This window comes from Calypte anna, chromosome 3 (assembly GCF_003957555.1).
Source record: "Calypte anna isolate BGI_N300 chromosome 3, bCalAnn1_v1.p, whole genome shotgun sequence".
Classification (NCBI taxonomy): domain Eukaryota; kingdom Metazoa; phylum Chordata; class Aves; order Apodiformes; family Trochilidae; genus Calypte; species Calypte anna.
This window is the reverse complement of record NC_044246.1, coordinates 31,419,076-31,445,305: the sequence shown is the minus strand read 5'-3', so window position 1 is coordinate 31,445,305 and position 26,230 is coordinate 31,419,076. Positions and strand designations below refer to the sequence as shown.

Below are 26,230 nucleotides of genomic sequence, written 5' to 3'. Positions count from 1 at the left end.
TCCAGTCTTCACTGTTTTATTAGCTAATAAGTTGTTTTATCCCACGTTTAGTGCATATAGATGGAGTCTTCAGTGTAATGTACACTTTGAGTTGGTTTAGTTCTCTGTCATCTTCTCCTTCTCCGTTGTCTTCTCCTGTTCCCTTTTTTTCGATGGTTGTGATATACTCTTCTTCATAACTTCATACTTTCCTTCAAAGGAGAAAAAGAATTAGCTGGAAAAACCTGAGTTGTTATGACTAGAAGTAATGATTCTGTGATCTCAGAATATTTCTTAAGTATGTTGAGTGAAAAGCAGGTCGACTATTGGTAATAAACCCTGAAACTTAGAAATTTCTGAATTTCTAGCCACAATATTCTGATAGTAAACAGTAACAGTGATGCTAAAGGTAACAGCTGAATGAACACTACCTTTCTATTTTTTATGTAGACTTTCATGTTTTAAATAAGTAAAAATGCAGTTATTGAAACCATTGATTTTAATACCTTTAATGCAAGTATTTTTATATTTTTGTTGTCAATTTAAAAACTAAGAAACTGATGAGATGTGTGTAAATGGACAATTTTGAAGGTTGACAGAGGTCTTGTATGGGAAAAAATAACAAAAAATTTCATAATTGGAAAAGGGGATTGTACTGTTTTCCTTTTAGTTGGTTTTTGTTACATCAGAAGTGTCTGCTTTCAGTGTCTTAAGGTTTTTCTTCCTCTTCCAGAAAATGCTGGGACAGAAGAGATGAGTACTCCCTTTACTAAGGCCTAAAACTGCCTGTTGAAAAACAATCCTGACCAGGCAATATACGAATGGCCCAAGGAAGCCAGCAAATTGATATTCAGGTTTTACATGACCTGCGACAGAAGTTTCCTGAGGTTCCTGAAGGTGTTGTATCCAGATGCATGTTACAGGTCAGTGTTCTGTTAATGACTGTACAATTAAGCACTAATGCTTATTTTAAGATTTATGTGTGGATGTCTCCTTTGAAAAAGGATTGTTTGGTTTTGAGAGAGACAAAAAATAAATGGCCAGTTTCTTAGTTACACAGCAGACTAAGTGTTCAATTGGCCTCTCCTTTTTGGTGCCTGTAAATCAGTGTTTGCATGGAGACTGCCACCTCACCAATCAGTATGCTCTTGCCTTTTGGCCATCTCAAGAGCCAGAACTAACTGTGACAAAAGGAGAAGTGCAAAGCCAACTTGCATCCAGCAGGGACCATTGAAGGCAGTGTGCCACAGATACGCATGTCAGCCCCACTGCTTTCCACCCCCAGCATGTAGAGACAGTGCTGGTGACAATGCACATATCCTGCAGCAAGAAACCTAGGAGTGTAGTGGGAGTACACCCGAGCTCTCTTTCTGAGTCAGTGTGAATCAGGCAGGACCAGGGGGTTGTAGCCTGACATCCACTGTGTTAGACAGGAGTGGGTGTCATGCACTGGTGTGCTTCTGCCTTGAGCTTCCCAGGGTTTTGGCTGCCAGATGAGCTCGATATATTTTAGTGTAGTTTTGGAATCAGTGCTGCTAATCCATGGATTTCTGCTTGGTTTGGAAGTAACAAAGCAGTTTAACTACTATTGTTGTTAAAGCTAAGGCTACAGACTGCCACATCATCCACTTCTGCCTCCAGCTGTTTTCTATAATGCTGCTGTCAGAATATTTATGTGCCCATATTTAGTTTCAACTTCTGACAACTTAATATGCTCATCCAGAGCCTGGCATATGGACACCTGAATGCCTACAGATAACAAATGCTGATAAACTTAGTTAATGGTGTCACTTGAACTTGTTTGTTTTGCATTTTCCAATAAAGCAAAAACATCCATACTGATTGGATTTGTTTCATTGTCTAAAATACTAAACTTTTGAGTACTCTGGATAATAAGAGAGTTGTCTAAATATTCATCCTTATCATTAGTATGATGATACACAGCTTGATTTGAAAAAGATGGGTCACGAGTTCACAAGAAGGTATCTGTCTATAGCCTATGTCTAGTACATCTGTGGTTTTGGTACAATTAGAGTATGAAGAATGCTGATGTCTTGCTTTTTATATGTATCTTTATATGTAAAATTACATATATGTGTATACTTACATATATGTAGTGACATACATGCATCCAGTGTTTATACTGTTGATAGTAAAAGTGGGACTATGCCAATTTAATATTCATATTTTTAAGACTTTGACATGACTTTCACTTCACACTAGAGTAAGAAGCTGTGACAAGTACAGTCCTTTGAGAGAACTGGTTTTGATTTGCAAAAGGGAAAAATTCTGCTTGGGCCTTGTGAGGTTTCAAGCTTTCCCAACCCATTCTCTCCGTTTAACTGAACCAGACTATAAATTGCCTGTATGTGTTCTCAGGATTGTACACCAGCATTTTTATGCTAGTTCTCTGTGGGACTAATCTAATTCTTACACTACAAGTGCAGCTTAGTTCTTCAAACATGAGAACTGCTTATCAAGTAATGTCAATGGAATTTTCAGTGAATGCATCAATAATTATCTTTTCAGTGTTATTTTTAATAAGGTAAAACCTAGTGCTTGTCTCTCAAGACACTCAGCAGTCTGCATAACTTTGGACAAAGTGGACTTTTTTATTGCTTTTTTGTTTTTTTTAACAAAAAGGACCTGTAAACTGAAGAAAAGATTCTGTATATCCCATACTTTGACAGAGATGGGAGGAGAGTGTAGACTTTGAGTGGTTTTGGTCAGTTGATATTTCAAAAGTTATCTATGCTATTTAATGTTCCATTAATTCATTAAACTAGAAAGCTACCTTTTTGTTGTTAACTGAGAGCTTTTAAGACTCACCAACAAAATCCTGTCAGCTTGGCTATACTACTCCTCTAAGATAGGGTGGGTTGTTTTGTTTTGTTTCTTTTTTAATTAAACCTAACATACCTCTTTAAAGCAAAAAAATGTTGTACTTGGACTGTCAGTAAAAGATTGGAAAGCAGAGTTTGAGAGCACTTCTGCATGTTTTTGCTGTACTGCTGGAACAGTGTCTGAATCTTAAGTTCTGCCTTCTTAATAGTTAAGCGTGGCAGATGGAATTTCTGATAAATGCAGTAACTGTGGTTTAGGTCAGAAATAAGTACTTAAGGATGTGATTTGGTTTAAGAAATGCTGCTTTTGCCTTGCTCCCATAGTGATGTGCAAGCATCACGTGTCAGGAGAGATCAGAGAAGTGTAGAATGGTTTGGGATGGAAGAGACACTAAAGATCATTAAATTCCAACACCCTGCCATGGGCAGGGACACCTCCCACTAGACCAGGTTGCTCAAGGCCCCATCCCATCTGGCCTTGAACACTTTCAGGTAGGGGTCATCCACAACCTTCTGGGCAACCTGTGCCGGTGTCTCACTGCTCTCATGGTAAAGAATTTTTTCCCTCTATCTAATCTAAATCTTTCCATTACATATTAACCCCTTGTGCTCTTGCTAAAAGACCCCTTTTAAAAAGTTCCTCCCCAGCTTTCCTGTAGACCCCTTCAGGTACTGGAAGGATGCTGTTAAGGTCTCTCCGGAGCCTTCTCTTCTCCAGGCTGAACAACCCCAGCTCTCTTGGCCTGGCTTCGTAGAAGAGGTGCTTCAAGAAGGGAACTTAAAAGAGTTTAAATAATGATATTGACAAAAGTTACTTCAGGTCACTGTGAATTGTGCAGGAAAACTATACAGATACCTTAGCCCTTTTATTTGATTTTTTTAAAGTCAATTTCAGCTTCTTTTTAAAGACAGGATTATGAAAAAACTTGAAAAAACTAAGGATAAAGATTGTGCATATGTCTTGAGATAAGTAGCCCCCACTGTTGAAATATCTAAACAATATCTAGCATACTGAAAGCAGAGGACCAGCAAAAATCTAGTAGGATGAAACTTAAACCCATGTAATGTAGGAGTAAAAACGTTTTACTGCTTTCTTGGGCTGGCAGCAGTGAATGTTCCTGAGAAGTTTTGCATCTCTCCGTTTTTCCCAACAAGCTTCCTGCATTCAGCTCTTCCTTTCTCCTCACATAAAGGAGTTGCTGCAGTGTCCACAATCTGTGGATGTTGTCCCCCTTTGTTTTGTTTTTATTTTTTTGTCTGGAGCATTCTAATAACCACCTGCTCCTCAAGTCTAAGTCCTCTCCTTGCTTCCTTGTTTCCCTCCAACATTCTTATTCTTTTTTTTTTTCTTTCTCTTTCAGGGTGCCAACATTTTAAACTCAATTGGGACATGGGCAGAGCTAAGATGAGGGGTATTGTTTTGCTGGAATATGCTCAGTTCTGCCATCAACCGGTTCTCTGATCTGTAAAGAGCTAGAAGCGGTTGAAACTCTGCCTCTGCCAGCCAGAAGATGCCAGAGGTTCCATGTGCCCCTGTTTTCCCTTTGAGTTCTCCAATTTGCTCATTGACGTCACTGAAATTTTGGAACTGATTGAATGCAGTCTTAAAAAAAGAAAAAAAAATTGTCTCATGAAATGCATTCAAGCTGAATGTAAGGGCCTTGCAAGCTTGGCCTGTTCATTTTTTGTTTGGTACTTTTGGCATTTTTGTTAATAATTTTATTTCACTCAAGTTCCTGCAAAATCTGCCTTTAAAATCTCTGTAGCTTGTTTTTCTGTGGCATCCTAGCTTTTCCCCTTTTCTGGCTCCCTTTTCGCCTTTGCAACAAATACAAGTCTATTATTCTTTTCTTTCTTACCCACTGTTCTGTCAATGTGTGAATCCTTTCTTCACTACTAACTTGTCCAAACTAGAGCCAATATGCATACCATCAATTTGACCTATTTTCATACCTCTCAAGACTTTTCTGCAACACTCCTTACAAACAACTGTCTAGCTAGTTAGCCTTTAAGGGAATCCTGTTATTTTAAAAGCTTTTGTGGCTGGTTTGGTTTGTCTTTTTGGTGGGATTTTTTTATTTACTGTTGTTTTTGGGGTTTTTTTTTAAGAATTCAGAACTACATCTGGCCTGTATGAACACAAAGTTTTGGTTTTATGGGTGGATTTGCCTTTTCCTCCCACTTTCATGTCTGTTATTTTCTTAATTTTTCTTTTTTTAAACTGTAGGGTAGGGACTGTCTTGCTGTGTCTTCACAACATTCTCTATGACCTCTCATCCTGGTTGAAGGATGAGAGTAACTGACTGCTATTATAACAAAAATAAGTAGGTGCAAAGCATGTAGCATGGACCAATTCATTCATCTCGCTTGTGTTATTTGGTAACTAACTGATAATGTGACTACTTGGCATATGCAATTTTTTTTTTCTCTTGATCATCCACACATTCTTTCCAGTAACTGTTTCTGTGTGCTGGGTGAATTTTACACCTATTTATTTCTAATAACACCTGGGCCTCAACAAGTGCTCTTCTGGCTGCAAGTCTTAACCTCAAGTTATTGCGATGCACAGGTGGGGGAGGCGTGAGAGTTCTTGTAAGAGAAATATGAACAGAGCACAGTATTAAAATTTGATGCTGCTGGTGCATGTTCACTCTGTTCCAAAAATTCTTATGTAGGAAAGTTAATTGGGAAGATCTGAGCACAATATTACTAAACATGTGGAAAAGAGGAGAGGGGCTAGCAGTTTACTCATGAAATGTTCTTAAAATGCCAATTAGCTAGGTTGCAGGTTTTGTTCTAAGTCATCCTTTTACAGATTTTTATAAAGTAACTTTATACTAATGGAAGGGTTTAAAGTTTTGGAAGCAGTGATTTAAAATGAAAATATAAATGTCTCCTGGGTTTTCCAATATTAGTTTCATCTTGCAGAAGTGTAATTGTACTTGTAGAAACCGATTTTTTAAATTTCTTCTGAAGATATGTACAACTCTTGGGTTCAGCGTGTTTCTTCTCTGCGTAAGATTCTCTTTCCATTTTCAGCAGGCAATAATGAATAACTAGTGTTGAAGTGCCTGGGCAAATATTTAAATACACGTGTATTTTGAATTTTGTTTTCAAGTTATTAACCAGTGACATGTAGGTGCCATTAATACATTCCTTCTGTCATTTTCCTCCTCAAGCCAGAGACTTGGTCATTGCTGAAGATCGTTCTGAAATTGAGAAGGAATAGCAAAGTCTTAAGCCACGGTGTATCATACTGCATGGTGTTAGCTTGTCAGGGTCCAAGATCTCCCTGTCATTGCTTCAGCAGCATTGCAGATCCTTACCCTTGATGCCAGTGACTGAGTCACTTGTTCTCAAAATAGTAAGCTTCACATGCAAGCCCCTTGTGAATGTGTTGTAGCTGTCTAGCCAACCAACTAAAGCTTTCTGTTTGATGGTACATTGCTAATTTTTCAATGATGATGAGGTGCATATATATATGTATACATATATATATCTGTCAAAGTATTTTATCATTAATGTCAAATTTTCATCTGTCTTTTCTAGAATAACAATAATTTGGATGCCTGCTGTGCAGTTCTCTCTCAGGAGAGCACAAAATATCTCTACGGTGAAGGAGACCTAAGTTTTTCGGATGATTCTGGGATTCCTGGACTACGAAATCACATGACATCTCTTAATTTGGATTTGCAATCACAGAATGTGTATCACCATGGAAGAGAAGGAAGTAGAATGAATGGAAGTAGGACTCTGACTCACAGCGTTAGTGATGGACACCTTCAAACCAATCAGTCCAACAATGAACTGTTTCATCAGGAGCCACAGACAGCACCTGTGCAGGTTCCACAAGGATTTAATGTCTTTGGGATGGCTAATACAGTTAGTACTTCTAATCCAGGGCCACATCTTGGATTTCACTTAGGCAGCAAAGGAGTATCTAACTTGTCTCAACAAACACCCAGATTCAATCCCATTATGGTAACTTTAGCCCCAAATATTCAGCCTGGTCGCAATACCCCTACGTCTTTGCACATACATGGTGTACCTCCTCCTGTACTTAACAGTCCACAGGGAAATTCTATCTATATTAGGCCTTACATCACAGCTCCTGGTGGTACCACTCGACAGACACAGCAGCAGCCAGGCTGGGCATCTCAGTTTAATAATCCCATGCACCCTCAGCAAGTCTACCAGCCTTCGCAACCAAGTCCCTGGACTACTCTTCCTACATCCAGTACTACGTCACATACCTCATCACAACACTCAACGCAGCCGAATCAGCAAGGCCACCAGACTTCTCATGTCTATATGCCTATCAGTTCTCCTACTACTCCACAAGCACCTATGATTCATTCATCTGGTAGCTCACAATCCTCTACTCATGGCCAATACAACATTCAGAATATATCCACAGGACCTCGCAAAAACCAAATTGAAATCAAACTTGAACCACCACAAAGAAACAGTTCTTCTAAGTTGCGTTCAACTGGCCCTCGCACCTCCACTACTCCCTCTTCCCTCAACAGCCAGACATTAAGTAGAAGTCAGCCTACTGTTTACATATCAGCCAGTCCTCCAAATACTGATGAAGTGATCACACGCAGCCAGCCCAAGGTCTACATTTCAGCAAATGCCACAACAGGAGATGATCAAGTTGTGCGGAACCAACCCACTCTTTTCATATCAACAAATCCTGGAGTATCTACCACCACTAGGAATATGTCTGGTCAAGTAAGCATGGGTCCTGCATTTATTCATCACCATCCACCCAAGAGTCGAGCAGTGGGGAACAGCACCACTGCAACCTCTCCTCGAGTGGTGGTTACGCAGCCTAACACAAAATATACTTTTAAAATTACAGTTTCTCCAAATAAGCCCCCTGCAGTTTCCCCAGGGGTTGTGTCCCCAACCTTTGAACCTACAAACCTTCTAAATCTTCCTGATCACTATGTTGAACCAGAGGGTATCCAGCATCTTACTGACCCTGTTTTAGCTCATGTGGATAGGATCAGTGATTCACGGAAATTGAGTATGGGATCTGATGATGCTGCCTACACACAAGGTAATATTCTCAATATAAATAGTAGAGTTTTTGACCAGGTTGTCAGTTCAGTATGTTGGTTACAGCACAGGAAACAGCTGTTAACCTTTGTGATACACTGTCTTCAACTTTAGCATTCATGAGCATTTCCTAAATAAAAAAGCTTTATAAGCAAATCGTAGGTTTCTTTTTGTGGTTGAGATGTGTAAGTGAATACTTGGGAGATAATTCTTCTCTATGTCTTAAGTAGTTACGTTATCTGTTTAATGAAGTGGAATCATAGCTTCTTCATTTTTATGTTGCTCTGAAAGAAACATCTAAGCTTGTTCAATTTTCCCTAATGACTTAAAGTTGCAAGTCTACTGGCAGATTTTAAAAATCATTTGATATACTGTTTTCATTGGATAATGTTCCCATATTTTTCCTTCTTCTGAGTCTTATTTAAGAAGCAAGAAAAGCAGACTAAAAAAAGTACTTTGTGGGATGAAGTGTTGGCCTCTATTTTTCCTAATATATGTTTGGCAATAAAATGCTTAACATCTTGATACTTAAGTTATAAAATGAGAGAAGGAACACCACACCAAATTAAGCTATTCTAAAGAATCAGTAATAATGGGAAGGGTAAAATTCAACTATGTAATACAGCAACCCAACCTGCTAAGCTTTTTATTTTGTTTTCATGGTTTTGCGTGCTTTTATTACCAACTTGATGATTCATTAAACCTCCTGTGGACTTTTTGTATAAATTATGTTGAGTGAGTCTCAGGGTGTTTAAGCACTATTCAGGAGAGATTGTCATAATAATTTCTCTTTGACCTCCTTGATCTTCTTTGGACTTGGCTAACAGATCAGCATTAAAAAAAAAGTCTTGTTCCATGTCTAGTGTAGTGTTCTTCAGATTAATTTAGCCATTTTTCATGGAAGTATGTACAGTGATAAGACATTGGTAATCCTGCTATGGTGTACTATAGTAATGAAGTAAATAAAAAACTAATTATATTTTGTGTGTTACTTCTGGATGTAATTATATCTTTGAGAGAATAATCCATCCTAACTCAAGTGTCTGAAAGTTAGGTGTCAAACCCAAAAAACTAAAGTGTCTTACAATGGATGAAGAGCTGAAGAACTTCCAAAAATGCTTCATTTGTAGACAGTGAAAACAAATTTCCCTCCAAAGGTAGTAACCCTTTCCTTCCTTCCAAAGGAAGATTTGGCTGGCTGGTTTAGTCCTAGAAGACTTTATATATCCAGAATTTATGCAACCAAAATATTGTCCTTAGGCTCAAAACCCTCTTCTAGATGTGGTGGTGAGGGTTTTTTTGTCCTGTTATGTACTATTAATTATTATTTAATGCTTTCTGTTGTGAGGTCATATTCTAAACTGCTCATAGTTTAGCCAGATGGCAAAAAATCTTCCATGCTAGGTGCTTGTCTTGTTTTAATTTTAGCCAGAACAGATGAGTTGTTTCTCTGCCCATTATTAGAGAAGAATGTATTTTCATGAGCTTTTCCATTTCTGCCCAGAATACTCCTGACCTTTGCATGCAGAACTGAAGCTTGTAGGTGGTAGAAGGAATTTGTAAGTTGGAGTTGCTTTGATGTCAAAGGAGATATACTTCACTTTTTTCCAGTGAAGTACATTCGTAAGTGTGGTCCAACCTAGGAGAACAGAAGGTGTGTTGGACCTGTCTAAGAAAGTTCTGCTGCCTGCCACCTGAGAAGCTTTTCTTCAGTAACAGTGTTTTTGTAGGCATTGCGGTCTCTTTCCATGGTTAGATTTCTGGTTTTACTCCCAAGTAAGTCGCAGTGAGTAGTAGAACACTGCCACGGATCTCTGTCTTGTTTGCTGCCAGAACTGGAGGTTGCATGGTGTGAAAAGGAGTAGGGTACTGCTCTGTTAAAATCCATGTAGTTAAGACATTGATCATTACCCTGGAATACTGAGTTATGTCTCCACCACTGATTCTGGTGTTAAGAAAGTCACTGTTTTCTGGGATTCTAGTCTGAGAGACTGCAGACTTGCTTATGGTAATGCTGAGAGTATTCATCCACTACTGAAGTCACTTGGAATTAATAATGCTCTAAGAAAAGTAATGCTAGGTGCATGCCCAGAAGGACAACCAAAGAGAATGGGTTTTTATGTTAATGTGTTTAGTATCAGTTCCATGTGTGTTCCTGTTACTTAGCGGATATTTCAACTTATAATGTAATTATAACTACTTTTGTTAATGTGAAGTAATTATCTGATATTTCAATTTTTACTTTAGTATATAAAAGTATGGATGAAAAACAGTGAAATGTTGTTAGGAACTGAAAATTCTGTACTCAAAAGTTATTTAGTGATGTACATTCACTGTGCATGCAGTCATGTGGAATAGTGAGGCTAATGCTATTTTAATAGCTGCTTGTTATGGATATAGCTTTCCATCTGTATAATGGGCAGAAATCACTGGTACCAAATAAATTTATATTTGTGGAGGTACGGTTACTTACTAGTACTTGTCACTGTTAATATAAATATATTAATTGAGTTTAGTAACTCAGTGTTATACACAGTTCTTGCTTTGGTTTCTTGGAGCATTTCAAAAATTTGGAAAAGAAAAAAGCTGCAGGAAACAAAATCTTAAAATCCTAACCACTCCTTGCAGATGTTTAAAAAAAAGCAAAACAAAAGAAACAAACAAAAGAAGAGATGCATGCAGCTGTGCCCTGTGCTCCAGGGGGCCTTTAGCACATTAAATCATGTGTTTGAAGAAAAAGTACAGCCTTATATTTGGATTTGCACATTGGCTCTACTCATGAGTGACACTCATTTTAACAAAATGAGATAAAAGTGGTATTGGAAAGAGAGAACAAAAACCATGGTGTGACCTATTGCATATGGAATGACTGCATTTTGTGCTGCTTCAAATACAAATTTTGAAACTGTGCACAAACCTACCTAAGCATGCCCTGAGAATTTTATGGACTTATATCCACAGAGTAATTGTATTGGCAGAATTCTCCTTTCCTCCATATTTGGTAAACTGGAAAATTTCAGAAGTTCATGGGTCTGTAGATTAGGGTGAAATCATTGTATTACTAGAGTAGCATTTTCCTTACAAATGCAATAGCAGAAGAGCCTCTAAAGCAGTAATTGTTCAGGACTCAAGATTCACAGAGGCTTTGAGGAAACAATAACACATACATTTTCAAACATGGAAGTATTCAGCACCTGTTAGAGTAGATCACTGGGAAAGGAAATGTGAACTTTTGTCCTCCAGACTTTCATGCTCTCTGTAATTATTATGATTTACAGCCTTTTTATGGAAAACATGTGCTTTGAATGTCAGAGGAAGCAGCGGCATCTGGCAGAGCATTGAATTGTATTGTATTTGCTGGTCTGTTGAATGTGAATGTGCAGAAGTTGAAAAAATTGAATGTGCATGTTATCCTGTTTGCACATAACTAAAAAGTTGAACATGAAATCTGTTCTGGTTGAGATGCAGTAATAACAAGACTAAGAGGCAGTATTTGGACTTCTTTTGATACTTGATTACAATAAATAGCTTCATTTTAAGGATGTCTGAATAAACAGATGCAAGCCAGTGGCTTTCCAACTTTTACCCCAGGTTAGTCTGTGTGAACTTTTGTGTGTATATTCTGCTTACATAGGTGGAGTCCCCTTACTGAAAATAGCACAGGATTATCAAAAAGACCATTAGATATCTCCTTGTGGACAGCATAATCTAGTAGATGATTTGCGTTAATTTCAGAGGCACTGCAGTTTTTCCTTAATGGCTTCAGTTGCTCTGATTGACACTAGAGGGAGCTGGATACTTAAATTGCTGTTTTCCATTAATAAATAATGCAGTGGGATATGGAGGGGTTTTGTCTTCTCCATCCCATTTTTTACCTATAGCTGTCAACTGTAATTTAAGTAAAGCTACCAAATGCTATGTGAAAACCACCGCTTAAACCAATGTCTTGCCAGTCCCTTATCCAAGTTATTCTTAAAAATAGTAGAAATTTAGCATGGCTATATCAAATTATTCTTCTTTAATCAAAGTAGTAATTTTTTTATGTGTGTTTATAATCTGTTGTGATCTGAAATTGCAAAATAGTGAAGCGGTCACAAAGCTGCTAGGAAACTAATCGGGTCTTGTGTGTCTGGAAAATTATGTGAAAATGAAGAGCATGTAATAGTGCTGTGAGCTTTCCGTGTCTTCTGCTCCTCGTGCATTTCCATAAAGACAGCTTAATTTCTAAACCACAGAAGAAGAACATTGAAATGAGAAGTTTTGGGTTGGTTTTTTTCCTCCCTTTACTTAGAAAGAGAAAAAAGGGTGGGCAGCAGGGCAAAGTCCTCCAAAGCTGTAGCCTTGCTCATAGTCTTACCCTTGAATGCGTGCCATGCCATGCATCCCAGAGGTACTCTGGTAGCACCCTCCCACACCAGTCCAGTTTACTGGTTGCTCACCTGCAGCCTACATCCATAGTTTGACAGGTCTGAAGAGTTCCAAGTCTGGTTGATAGAGCACAGCTGTGTCAAGTGCCAATAATCTGGGCTTTGATGAATTACCTCAGCAGTAATATACCAAGGCAGTGAAAATAGAAGAGACTGTCCAACAGTGGAAATACAGTGTAGAAGGAAAAAGGGCTTGTACTCTTCCTGCAAGACTAAAGCATATTTCCTTTTTTTATAGTTGCAGCTACATTTTTAACTCCTATAGTTCATAAATGGGAAGAAGTTTCCTTCAGCTGTTTCTAAAAGGTTTTTCAAGACAGGAGACTGTCTTTTGATGAGACTTACATGATGATTACAAGTCTTCAACAAAAATCCTTTTCTTGGGATTTCAGTTAATAAAGCTTTGTGTTATATGTGAGCATAGCTGCAACTTTAACTGTAGTGTGAGTAGGGGTTACTCCAGAGAAAGGTGCCTGTTTATGTAACTGCCTCCAAACCAAACCAAACTAAGCAGAAGCTCAAGCAGGTTTGTCATTTCAGTGTCTGTTTGGCATACGACTTAAAAGCCTAGGCTGAATCTCAGGCCTTGCATTTCTGTAACCCTGTACAAAAATAGTTTGGCATAGTTCCTCCTTTTGAAGAACCTCTGGAAGACAAAATATGATGTGTGAATGAACTAGAAGGCCAGAGTTGCAGCAGAGGGCATTTCTGCTTGCCAGAGATGTGGAAAGCTGCATCTCCCTGTGCTGTTTTTTTGTGTGCTACTTACTCAGAGAACCTAACCAGCCATATTTGATTGCTTTTTTAAATCTTTTTGTACTTGAAAGAAATTGTGGTGAATTAATTGTCCCATTTCAGTCCTTTTTCAATACCTTGTTATTGCAGGGGTTTTTTATATATAAAAATATATAAGTGCTATAAGGGTATATCCGTAGTCTGTGAATTTGATTCCAGTTTATATGAATTAATAATTCAATGGATGAATGAATGGCTGTGAAGAAGTTGAGTTTAATGAAATACTCTTTCATTTTCTAGAAGGTAATTATTGCTTTGAGCAGTTTTGTATGCTCATGTGATATTTATAGGTATACCTATCTTTAATTAATCAAACTCCTTGTATGAATTTAATTGCATCTTCTGCTACGTATATTCTTCGCAGCTACAAAAATCTGTGGTTTAAACACCAACTTCATTGTTTCTAAATTACATCTCCTTATATCATTTTCTTTACAAACAGTAAGCAATATTAGAAATTAGAAGTTGTGCTAATGACTGCACCATAGTGTTAGGAATAAAATGCCATAAAATCCAGCCTCAGTGAGAAGTGTAACTGATGTTTCCAAGGAGTATTGCTTGTAGTACTTTTGTTTTAGTTTCATTTGGTGTCTGCTGCTATGACAAGAACACTGGATTATCTTTCAGTCCAAACAGCAATAAAAATAAAAATCTTGGTACTTACCTAGCATATATAGTGCTCTGTGTTGCAGCCGTTTCTCTGAAATCTTTTCCATACTGCCTTTTTTATAATGGCTGGGATGAATACATTGAAAGGAAACATTTGGGGTTTGTTTCTGGTAGTTACTCCTGTAGATAGTGGAGTTCTTGAAAGAAGGGCAACAGAACTACCTTGTATGACTTTATCCTGGTATTTGTTAGTTGTCTGTAATTGATTTGTGCTGGTTAAAAAAAAAAAACAACTGTCTTAAAACAAGTATTTTCTTGTGAGAAGAATGGAAAAGCAATCTGTAGCAATGTGTTTGGTCTGTATGTTCCCAAAAGAATACTTTCATCTTTATTTAATGTTGCCATGTGAAGGATAATAAAGTAGATAAAATGAGACTTTATGTATTACAGCTCTACTGGTACACCAGAAGGCCAGGATGGAGCGGCTTCAACGAGAACTTGAGATTCAAAAGAAAAAGCTGGATAAACTAAAATCAGAGGTCAATGAAATGGAGAATAATCTAACACGAAGGCGCCTGAAAAGATCGAATTCTGTTTCCCAAATTCCATCTGTAAGTTGAAATGTCTGTAGGCTATAAAGCTAAGCCACAAGCATAGTCTGTCACAATAAATTAAAGGAACAGTGGCTCGTATATTGACAATATGCTAGTGAGAGACAATATAGCTAGAATTAAACTGGTAAACAGTGTGGTTTACAGCTTTGTGAATTGTGGCTTTTAAAGGCAGTCACACAGTTCTACCTGGTATTCCTTCCAGATGTTCTTAGAGGCATAATCACCTAATGTTTCAGACCACAACTTAGTGCTTGTAGTGGTTTCTACTCAAAGTATTTCTTTATCTTCTTGCATATACCAGTCTCAAAGAAAATGATGAATGCACCACTTTTCAGAGCCAGAACATCAGCCATTGATCTAGTGGACTATTGGCTGAGTACTTCACAATCTGGAGTTGTTTGGTCAGCTCAAAAGTTTGGCAAGAGAGAGTCATTAAGTGGGTTTGAAAGCTTTATGTAAGATTATGCTTGGATTGAAAGTAGAGTCATCGTAAGGGAAGATTCTTTTATCTTCACTTCTGAAATAACTGAATGCTGTCTACCTATGCAAGAATGATAACTGATGATAAAATGGGAAAGTTTAGTCTAACAGGCAGATTTATTTTTTCAGCTGGAAGAAATGCAACAGTTGAGAAGTTGTAACAGACAGCTGCAGATAGACATAGATTGCCTAACCAAAGAGATTGATCTTTTTCAAGCAAGAGGTACAGTATGTCTTAGTACTTCACCAAATGTAAATGTATTTTTGTTGGGTTTTTTCTTCTTTCACTGTCCACATGTATCAAAAGCAACTGTGTTACAAATGATGAGTATTTGCACTGTTTGTTGTATTAGTTTGAGTGAAACCATGGAAGTAATTGTCCTGGTTTTTTTGTTGGCATTATGATTTTTCTAATCCCATGGTCATTCGTATCTCATACTTGGCTCAGAAGAGAGAAATTTGTGATGCTATTTATTTAATAAATGTTGGAGGGAGGAAATCTGGTTATTTGAGTATCAAAGAAAAAGGAAGAAGAGCTTTTTTAATTATATAGGCATACATATGTGTTCATCCCTCCATCTCATCATCCCTTCTCTTTGTATTGAGCCTCTGAAGTTAGAAAATAAAAAGTACTGTTGCAACTTAGAGTATTCTTTCCTCCTTCCACTTATCTACAGGGATTACACCCTTTGGTCATAAGGGTGGAATTACGAGACAGCTGAGCCAACTCAAAAGCTGCCAATAGGAGGTCCTTCTTTTCCTGCTTCCTTCTCATGCCACTTACTGTGCTCTGCCTCTGCATTAGCTTTTTGAACCCTTTCCAGAACTGATTCTGCTCAGTAGCCAAGCAAAAAATGTTGCATTGCTGGAAAAGTTTTCAACAGCTGATGTGAGGGAGAGGCACAGGAAGGGAGAACTGAGATAGTGAGAGGGAAAGGACTAATGCTGTCCACTTTCAGCAGCAGGGAGCTGTCAGGTCAGTCCAGTTATGAGCTCTGCAAGTTCTCCTTTAGGCATTGTACCTGCAGATAAGGAGAAAGTGAATAGGTGCAATTAAAGTAATACTGCACTAAAAACTTGAACTTAAAATAGAATATTCAAATTGCATGTGTTTATATATCTGTTTTTTACAGTACATTGGAGTTAGGAGTTCCTTTAAGTATTAAATCAAAGCACAAATATTGCATAGTAGTTAACACATCTCTTTCAGTACAAATGCAACTTAGAGAAAGTCTCAGTTCAAATTTACTAATAATATGCTGTGCAATATTTAGGAGTGACAGAAAAAATATTTAAGGAGTTTGGTCTACTGGATTCTGCCTCTGCCTTTATATTGCATATTTTGGGCAATGAGTTTCTCTTAAGTGTATTGTTGACATCGCTAATATCACACTCAGGTCTGTATTGATACCTTGATATAAAAGGTGGTAAATGAATAATAGTATTGTTTCAGAGTTTGTGCCAAGAAACCTTATATGCTTTCCTACCCAAGTTTATTTTTAAAACTGCTGCACTTTTTTTCTTTATTTTTAGGACCACATTTTAATCCCAGCGCTATTCATAATTTTTATGATAATATTGGATTTCTTGGTCCGGTGCCACCAAAACCCAAAGGTACTGTACTGATAAAAGTTGTATTTAATACCAATACCTGGTTTGCATGTAATTTTAAGTCCTATTCTGTGAATTTAGTTTTAACATTGGTTATTAAATAAATCACTTAAGCATACAAACCTTGCATTTTATTTTTATTAGCAGTAAATAGGATTCTGTTTGCGCATTTCCTCTCTGCTCATATATTCATGAAAGTGGGGTGTGTCTAAAGGTGGATAATATGTGGAGAAGTTATTAAAGTAAATTGAACCATAATTTATTTTTTTTTAATAAGCATAAGATACTTGGCTTAGGGATGACAGAAATATTCTTAGATGACTTTATCATTGACCTTGGAGAAGAGTGAATGTATTTTTGTAATAGTAACTTAGTTCAGTTACACTGACTGGACTTACAGGCTACTGTAGAATTTGTATTAACAAATTAAATACCTCTTCTGACTGTTGTTCAGTGTAGTTTTAGATAGTTGAAGAAGAGAAGGACGCTTCCCAATTGGGCAGACAGTATTGCTGACTCTAGTAGTCTCAAACATTTTGCTTGTCACTGAGTTCTGCACATAACTTTTTTTTTAACCTGGTTGAATGCAAGACGCAAAAAATAATTACTTCTTGTGTGTTACACAATGCAGAAAATGACACTTAACTTGTTTGCAACATCATGGTGCTGTGACCTATAGACTGGCTACCAAATCAAACATATAATCCACTAATGTGTCTGTGCAGTCTACCTCTCCCAGAAGTTCTCCCCATATAATACACACACACACACACACACACCTCTGTGTCTGTGTTTGTATATGTGATTTGTTCTTGTACCCTGCAGGAACTGATACAGAGTATCATCTTGCAGATTTCTGACTATTCAATATATTTCTTTTTTTGTTCAGTGTATCTGATTGCTTATCTAGTTTGAGGAGAAGCTCATTCTATGGTCAAAATGTTCCAACATGTCAAAAGGCTACAGAGCACTTATTTCCATAATGAATTTTAGACTGCTCTGTAAACCTCAGACCTCTAAGTTTTGTGGGTATTTCCTGTGCTGATTAATATCTAAGTTTTATCTCCTTTTCATGCAACAGCTTTGATCTGAGACCAAAAGGGAAAGAGGCAGAGTGAAGGGATGGGAAATTTGCTTTTTATAGTTTCACTTTGTGCCATTTGGCTGACTTACAATCAAGCTGTAGGCAAGGGGGTGGTAAAAAGCTGCTTGTGTCACTTGTAATAACTGTGCTGTTCTCAGGGGAGCAAGATAGTTCTCAATTACTGGGAAAGAATAAAATCGTCTCAAATTCTTACCATGCTGTTCTTGGTTAGTAACTGCTTATCTTATCTTATCTTATCTTATCTTATCTTATCTTATCTTATCTTATCTCTTTGTCACAGATCAGAGGTCCATTGTGAAAACACCAAAGACTGTTCCAGATACAGATGAAGATGAGGGAGCTCAGTGGAGTTGTACTGCCTGTACTTTTTTAAATCATCCAGCCTTAAATCGCTGCGAACAGTGTGAAATGCCCAGGCATTTCTGAGCCAAACAGGCCTGTTACCTTTTGTAAAACCATAGCAAATGTACAAGGAAAAATCCAGTCATTGGGGGACAAAAAAAGCATTTATGCGTAGGATTTTGTAAAATTGAAGGTGTGATGAGATGGTATTTTGCTAATGTTAAATGTCAGCCCACAGAGCTAGTAATACCTCAGTGTTGTGTCACGGGCAGTTGAAATTCATCGGCTGAAAGGTAATCTGCTGAAAGACTCAGTTGCCAGCTGCCTAAACCATGTACAGTATTACCAGTGTCCCAGTAACACACGCCATGTTCAGTGCTTGGGTGTTGTCCATCCTCTTCTCTGCCCCAGTGTCACTACTGAATTTTGACAGGGGAAAGGAATAGAGTGCTAGCGTTTTTGTTTTCAGAGCTTTCAGTGAAACACTACATGCACAGAGGACATCAAAAAGGAACAAGGTTTAACTATTTAAACTGTTTGCTGCCACATAGTGCCTTCGATAATGGGAAGAAATTCACAAGTCAGTGGTACTCTTTGCCTTGTCTTCCCTGAAAACATCTCTGTGAAGCCAGAAATCAGTACAATCACATCTAAAGATGAAAAGGAAAAACTGCATGCGTTGTCTGTACAATACACACAGTGAAATACCCCAAAGCTTTTCCTACTGTACATAGCTCTAGAGCCTGCTTTAAGTGATTTCTTTTCTTCACCTTTATTATTTTCTTGTACTTCTGTATGTATAGTGTAATAGTCTTTTTGTTAACTTCCTTTTTTTTTTCCTTTAAGTGATAAAGCACGATCATGTCCCTTTTTTAAGCTTTTATCTGAGAGAAGCAATGCCTTAAAATAAGAGCATTAATAAGAAACTATGCACAAAATAGCTTTTCTCTGCTCATTCTGTACATTGCTCTTGTAAATGCTGATGATCTGTGAAGACCTGCAGATGCAGCGTGGTAAAAATGCAGGAAAAGTTGGAAGAGATATGCATATAGTTCACTCTGTACACTGAGTTTTACGGTGGGTGACACAAGGTAGCATTTTGTCTGGTGTGAGGAAACTTTATACTAAGAAACTTTCAACCCACGAACAGATCAGCATCCAATTTAAGCTTGCTTCATCTGCTGGGTGTCTTGCAGACTTCTGAAGAGAGATTCATTGGGGAAGTACACACAGTGCCAAAATCAACAGCAGCAGCATCGTACAGCTTTGTTCAAGGACTTTAAATGCTTTCCTGTTTTGGCAGACAGTTTCTAAACCTGACTTTGTGGTGAAGTCTCATATTTATAGAAAACAAGGATAGCAATATTTAGGACAACTGAAATAAAGGCTGGAAAAGAGAAATCAAACAAGACTTGAACACTGAAGCAACCTCAAGCATCTCTTTATTTTGATGATCTATTTTTTTAAGGAAAATATTCACATGATCGGGGATGTATATAGCCAAGATCAAGCAAATGGAATTCCAGTACAGTATGCATGAGAGACGGCACGCAAAGAATTATGTAGCAGCACTTAGTGTGAGGCTGGAGGGAGTGCTAACCATGTAGCAAGAGACAAAGTAGACTGTCACCCACTGTAAACATTTGCCAGTGGACACTTTCATTAGGAGTTTTTACAAGTGATCTATGTGAATGCACAGAGGCCTTTGTTTTGAAGGCTTTGCATTTTTTTTTTTATATGGGAAGAAAATGCCAATCCCAGGTAATTAGGCAGTAGACCCAAAGCACTTGCATCCAATGCATTTTGTTTATAAAATGAGGCCTTGTTTTTCAGCTTCATCTGCAGTTCTATGTGAAGATTGACAAATCAGTTTTTACCTGTTTATTAATAAAACCTAATTTGGATATCTTGAGTGGATGGTTTTGTGATTTAGCTGGGTAAACTGTCTTTGTAACAGATAAGTTATTTATAAAAATTAAAAAAAAAAAAATTATATTCTAATGTTTGGGTTTGTGGTTTGTTTACTTTTTCCATGCCATGGAGCAACAGAATGCTCAACTCAAGAATGCTCAACATTAACAGTATTAAAAATAGGCTGGTTTCTTATGACTAGAGATTTTATTTAAGCTTTTGTTTTGATGAATCTTGTGGTTTTTCTCCCATGCATTGTTCTGTGAGTGTAAGGAATGTATTCCATGAAGTTGCACAGACAAGATTGTGTCCTGACCAAAGAATTCCTTTACTCACAAAGTAAAAGGTGGACATGGGCCCTTTTTACTTCATGCTTCACAGGTTCATTATTTTTTAAATATTTTTCTAATTCCAAATGGGTAACAACTTTGTTCAAGGTATTAGATGACATACTTTGTGTACTGTTAATATAAGCACAGTATAAGGATCAACATTGTTAAACTGTATTTTGGTGCTATGTGTTTTATAGTGCTATAAGAAGTGGTGTTTCCATGGACTTCTCTTTTCCACTTGGACCCTGCCTGGACAGACAGTTGTTATGTGGAGTTGTGCTTTCCTGAGGCAGTGGTGCTGTGTAAAAGCCCTTCAGGAGACATCAATAAACAGAATAACTACAAGTCCAGTGAAGAACATGCCTTAATACAGACTGATCAACTCACGTGCCTTAACCTGCTGTATGAAAGATAGTGTTTGGAGTGAGGAGGGTAGCTGTGTTCAAAAAGGAAATGGCTAACTCCAGTCAGATAGAGGGTGGAAGAATGTTTGAGAAAATAGGTAAAATGGAATTCTGCTTATCCAATCAAATGCGTTAACTGATCTTTTCCCTGCATTTGAGTGTTTATTTTCTGGAGGGAAAAAAAAAAAACCAGAGTATTTATGTCCTAGCTCTAGTTAGCTAGGCAGAGCCATCAGCACACTGGTGGGAGAATGTATTGGGAATTATTTGAAATAACTGATGGTGGAGTAGTGCAACAAGACAAGGGACACCTCCAAGTGTTGACTGTTGTACAGACTTTTACCTTCCTCTTCAGGGGTTTTGTGTTCTTGCTGTGTTTCAGGTTGTATATATCACTGGCTCTCCAAGTTGATACCAGTATACTGGCATATCACTGTTGTATATTTTTAAAGTGTAGGTCTTATGGCTTTAAATTTTGAAATACGAAATAGAACTAAATTCCAATGTTGTTTTTTTTTCTCTCATAGAAAATACAATACAGAAAAAGCCTTTGCTGTTAAGGTTGAACTTGGTATGCTGATTTATGACTTCACATTTCTGTACTGTCTGTGTCAGTGATCTCTCTCATAGTGGAAAAAAGCCAGAAAACCAACACATTCGTTCTAGCAGGAAAGGAGAGGTACACTTCTTGGCTTTAGGGTTTTAGAGGTGCTTCTGTTCATTTTTTGAGAATATGTGAAATACTGAAATAGTCACCACTTAGGCTTTGGAAATGGGATATGTTTAGAAATGCAGGAAACAAAACTGAGACAAAGAGCTGGTAACTGGGCTGCTGTGTTGTGTTAGCTCTGTGGAACAGACACGAATCTGTGGAACTGACATCAGTCAGTTCCCACTCCTAGCTTTCTAGATAAATTACAGAAAACTTTTGTCTTCTGCAGCCTCCAATCAGTAGAGTTGTTACGTTGCCCAGGAGTATGGTTATGGCACCTCTGAAATTGAGATTAATTGTGAGACTTGATATTTTCAGTCTCAAGCTAACGATAGATTAATTTTCCAAACATCATTATGATATTTTTGCCTTGTATTTGTTTGATTTGTTTGAGCTTAATGGATTTTAGGATCCTGAAATGTCTGCCTTCAGCATATTCTGTAGATGCCCAGGGAGAATATATTTTTCATTTTAAGGAAAGTATTCTTATCAGTACTGCATTTCTTCAGTCAAATTGCTCTGCCTTGAATGCACGTGGGCAGCAGGACACATATAAAAGGAAGACTTGATTAAATATTTTGAAGAAGCATTAAAAAAAAACAACATCTAAATATTGAAGTGTACTGGTTATTTGCCCTACTGCTTCTTTGTTATTCTAAAATAGGACTATTGCTATAGAATAGTGGTGGGAACTTTTTAGTACAGCTTATTAGCAGCATCTACAGCATTTCCTGTGAATCCATGCCAGTTCTTACTAATACTTAGTTCTAACCCTAACTAGCAAAGAAGTAATTTGACATTTTATTTATCTCCTGTTTTGTGTTTTTTTTTAAAAAAAAAAAAACGTATAATTTGAACACAAACCACAAATCTGCCTTAAACTTTTTATTCCTTGGTACAGAGTAGTGATTACAATGCATTCCTTTTTCCAGCCTCACTGCTTGAATAGTACATTTTATTGCTGATTTTGAGGAGCAGTCTTTGATTTTATGTAGTCTGAAATACCTCATGAAGCTCATATATTTTGTGTAAACTACTTAAAAATTACTGGAGAGAGAGAGAACAGGAAGGATTAGTATGAAATCTTTGAGAGCTTCGGGCTCCATGACAAGCTTAAATGCTTGATGAACATTGAGATTCATTTTGACATTCTCTTTTTTTTTTTTTCTTTGTTGAAGCAGCTCTGTGTCAGTGATGTGCTTGCTTCTACAGAACAGCTCCTCAGATAGCACCACCTGCAGTGGCAGCGTGGGTAGAGCTTTCAGAAGTGATTGCCTCTATTGGACTTGGAAGTGTTGATTCCCACCAGTGTAAGTGGATGTAATTATTTTTTCATCAAATACGCATATATTTTTAATATTTAACAAAAATGTAGTGATCTCCAGCCAATACAATACTGCTGCAGGCATGGGTTTAGCTGACTACTTGTACCGGTGTCCCCATCTCTTCATTGATTTAAGTTGTAGGGACTGAGCAAAAATGGTTCATTTTCCTTATGGATTCAAACTGCTGATTTGCAAGTGTGTTTAAAATACTAAAACTATCAAATTGCATGTTAAGATTCTGCATAAAAGGAGCGTATCAATATTGCTATTACAGAAGTGAGCAACTAAATGCTTGTATGAACCTAATTCCATGTTTTTTATGGGTGTGCCCTGGTGATTGCATGCTGGTTTTCCACATCATTCACAGGTGCACAGTACCAGTACAACTTTGATGTAGTTAATTTGGTAACAAGTGGATGGAGGAATTATATATTAAGCATTTTTAATGCAGTTTTGTCTTAGTAGATATTTAATAGACCACATTCAGCCTGTGAATCATAGACCTTGCCTACATTCAAGTTCCTGTAGCAATTGATTGAGATCCAGGGCTGAGAAAAAAGATGATAGGTGCAGAGAGGAACTGACTAAGGGATGCTCTGTTCTTTGTTCATCATATGCAGAAGCAAGTGGTGTTGCTTTTCTTGCACCCCACTGTAACAGGCAAACTAAACCGTGGTCAACGCAACACCTCAAAGCTGAAAGGCTGTAGATGTTGGTGTCAGGAACTTAGAACACAGCAGCCCCAGCATGCATGGACGTGCAGACATGTGTGCTTGGTCTGTAGCAGTGATACCTCAGAAATCTCTTGGTACAAGTAAACAGATTTATCAGTCACTTAGTCATCATGGAGCTGCATGGTTTTTTGTGGTGGCTGATGAAATCAAGTTGGTTGATGCCTTACATTCCTGGGCCCTGCAAGTGGTTGTGCTCCGATTCCATGGTTTTTTTGTGGACTTGTACAGTGCATTGCTAAGTAAGGGAAGGGAAGCAGCAACATCAGAGCATTCAACAGATATGCATTTTGCCAGGGAGGGGTGGCTGGCTTGTCAGGCTCACGTCAGAGGCAGCTGGAGGTGCAAGTCTATAGGATGTACCCAAAATGAGTTGAACACAAAACTCATTTCCTGCATGTCACTGCTGTGTTACCTCCTCACAGGACAGCTGTGTTTCAATATGTACCAGGGTCACTCTCTACAACTCCCTGAAAGGAGGGTGTAGCCAGTGGGGGGTTGGCCACTTTTCCCAGGCAACTCTCAGCAAGACAAGAGGGCATGGTCTTAAGTTGTGCCAGGGGAGGGTTAGGTTGGACATTAGAAAGAATTTCTTTATGGAGAGGGTGATCAGGCATTGGAATGGGCTGCCCAGGGAAGTAGTGGATTCTCCATCCCTGGAGATATTTAAGAAGAGACTGGATGTGGCACTCAGTGCCATGGTCTGGTAACTGCAGCAGTAGTGGATCAAGGATTGGACTTGATGATCTCTGAAGTCCCTTCCAACCCAGCCAATTCTATGATTCTATGATTCTTGCCCTTGTTTCGTGCCGGTGAAAGGTTAACCAGGTCCTCCTCTAAGGTCAGGACAGTCGAAGTGGAGTCCCCAGAGCACCTTGCCTGGCCAGGACACAGCTGCTTCCCTGTGGCAGAGGAGAGGTACCTTGCAGGTAAAATGAGTTACTCTCCTGGTGCTTCAGAGGTTGGGCACTTGCTCTTTAAAATAGACATTGTGTAGTCTCAAAAGGGAGGCACTCAAAAGGATCAGTAACCCTGGATTAGCTTTTTACTTTACCATCATGGTACAATAACAAACCCTTAAAAATAGAGCATATGTTCCAATTAAAGTAGTAAGCCTAGAAGTGAGCTCAGGAACAGGTTAGTGAGTATTGGGATCTCTTCTGGTGTGCCAGGAAGCGTGTGTTTCAAATGAGAGGATGATTGCTTGCTTGGAATGAAAAATGGAAAATTATTGGCCCAGGAACTTCAAATAAAGAATTATTTTCATAGTGGCTTTATTTTTATGTTAATCTAAGATTACAAACAGCAAGTGTTTCTATATGCAGAATGCCTCTTACCAGCTGATGTTTAAAAAAACAACTTCTTTGCAAACACTGCTCACACTAGCAAATCTGTGCATCATTAGCTGTAAATTGTAGATCGGGGACTATTGTTATTTTATTTTTAATATTTGGCATTTAATGTGCTGCATCTTGGGTAGAAAGAACATCATTGGACAGATGGATTTATTTTTTACAAAATCTTGCCTCGGCTTTGTTTTTTTTTGTTTGCTTTGTGTCAGTTAAATCTCCAGAATGACTTGCTTGCTGTCACACTGTGTTGTAATAGAAGGCTTACTGTCATCAGCCTGGGGGTCTGCTGTTTGGAAAAAAGATGCAGAAGTACTTGGATGCATTGCACTCCTTCCCACTCCTTATGTTATTTTGGGGCTGGAGTTGACTTGGAGCCTGTGGGCAGAAGTAAAAAGGTCTAAGATGCCACTCACAAAACATTTGGCCAAAACTAAGTCTGTCTGAAGTAACCTGTTAGTTGGGGAAAACAGTGGAAGAAAATCAGGAAAGTTGTAAGGAGAAGAATCTCCTGAAGCAGCAGTAATGCACAGCGCTTATTTCTGCTGGAGGATTTATGACACCACTTTAAGGGCTATGTTTCCTCACTTGAAACTTGCAAACACATCCCAAAAAAAGAAAAAAAAAAATCTCAGTCTGTATATTGCAGTAGCTTTTTTTTCTTCTATTGGGCACAAGGATCACAGAAGTTGAAGGATCACAGAAGACAGTGAGTAAAAAATTGTAAATACCAGGTGCCAGTACCACCACAGGACTTGAAGGACAAGTGTTTATCTGGTCAATGTTACTGTCACTGGCTCACTCCCTACAGGGTGCTCTGCTCTGGTGACATGGAAGCACTGCAGGGTGCAGAATATGAATCTAATGCTTCTCTGTTCCCTGTACCTCCATACATCTCTGTGTCTGTCTCTGCCTCAGTCTTGTCTTTTCAACTTTCCCTTTTCCCCTCTATAGACTTGAACAATCACAGAAGACAAGATTCCTGTTTTATTGCAGCTATGTGGTAGCTACATTAATAATCTGGACTAAAATTGGGATGCAGCTTTTTCCTTCTCTGTTTTGAGGACAAAAATAGAATTTAAATATGACCTGAAGAAAGAAAAATGCTGTCTTCCACCAGAGACACCTGTCACAATTATGAAGCAGTTGTCATGAGGTGTCTTTGTTGTTTGCAAGACTCACTTTGTAGCCTAAATCTACAGATTAAAAATGCTGTCATACATAGGATGTTGGATTATGTCATGGGGTATCCAACTTGAAGTCTAATTGTGGTTGGGTGCCATGTCAATAGACTTGTTTGGTGATTTGGAGAAAGTTGCCCAAATCCCTGCCTGTCTGTTCCATGGCAGCAGTATGAACTTCCTTGGTTTTGCAGTGGGTTTTTTTGTGCAATTCTCCCTGCGATTGTGAAAACAGTTGGAGGTACCCACCTCCTCTCATGTCTTCTGTCCACATTCCTGAACATTAAGGTTTTCAAGAAGAGGGGCTGTATGCTAGACTTTCATATTATATCACTGCAACTAAGCTGCTGCTGTAGTAAAGTAAAATAAATAACTAAATAAAAAATAATATATATATATTAATGGGAGCATAACTT

General features: G+C 38.1%; 1 protein-coding gene across 1 annotated transcript in view; it reads left to right on the top strand.

The window, feature by feature from the left end:
* TAB2 (TGF-beta activated kinase 1 (MAP3K7) binding protein 2) overlaps positions 1 to 19,870 on the top strand; it is a 45,232-nt gene extending 25,362 nt beyond the window's left edge. The window contains exons 2-7 of the mRNA XM_030447820.1: positions 713 to 902; positions 6,372 to 7,887; positions 14,168 to 14,328; positions 14,941 to 15,034; positions 16,345 to 16,425; positions 17,808 to 19,870. Of these exons, the coding sequence (XP_030303680.1) occupies positions 801 to 902; positions 6,372 to 7,887; positions 14,168 to 14,328; positions 14,941 to 15,034; positions 16,345 to 16,425; positions 17,808 to 17,953 (2,100 nt within the window). The 5' untranslated portion in view covers positions 713 to 800 and the 3' untranslated portion in view covers positions 17,954 to 19,870. The remainder of the gene's footprint in view (positions 1 to 712; positions 903 to 6,371; positions 7,888 to 14,167; positions 14,329 to 14,940; positions 15,035 to 16,344; positions 16,426 to 17,807) is intronic.
* Positions 19,871 to 26,230: the final 6,360 nt, after the last annotated feature.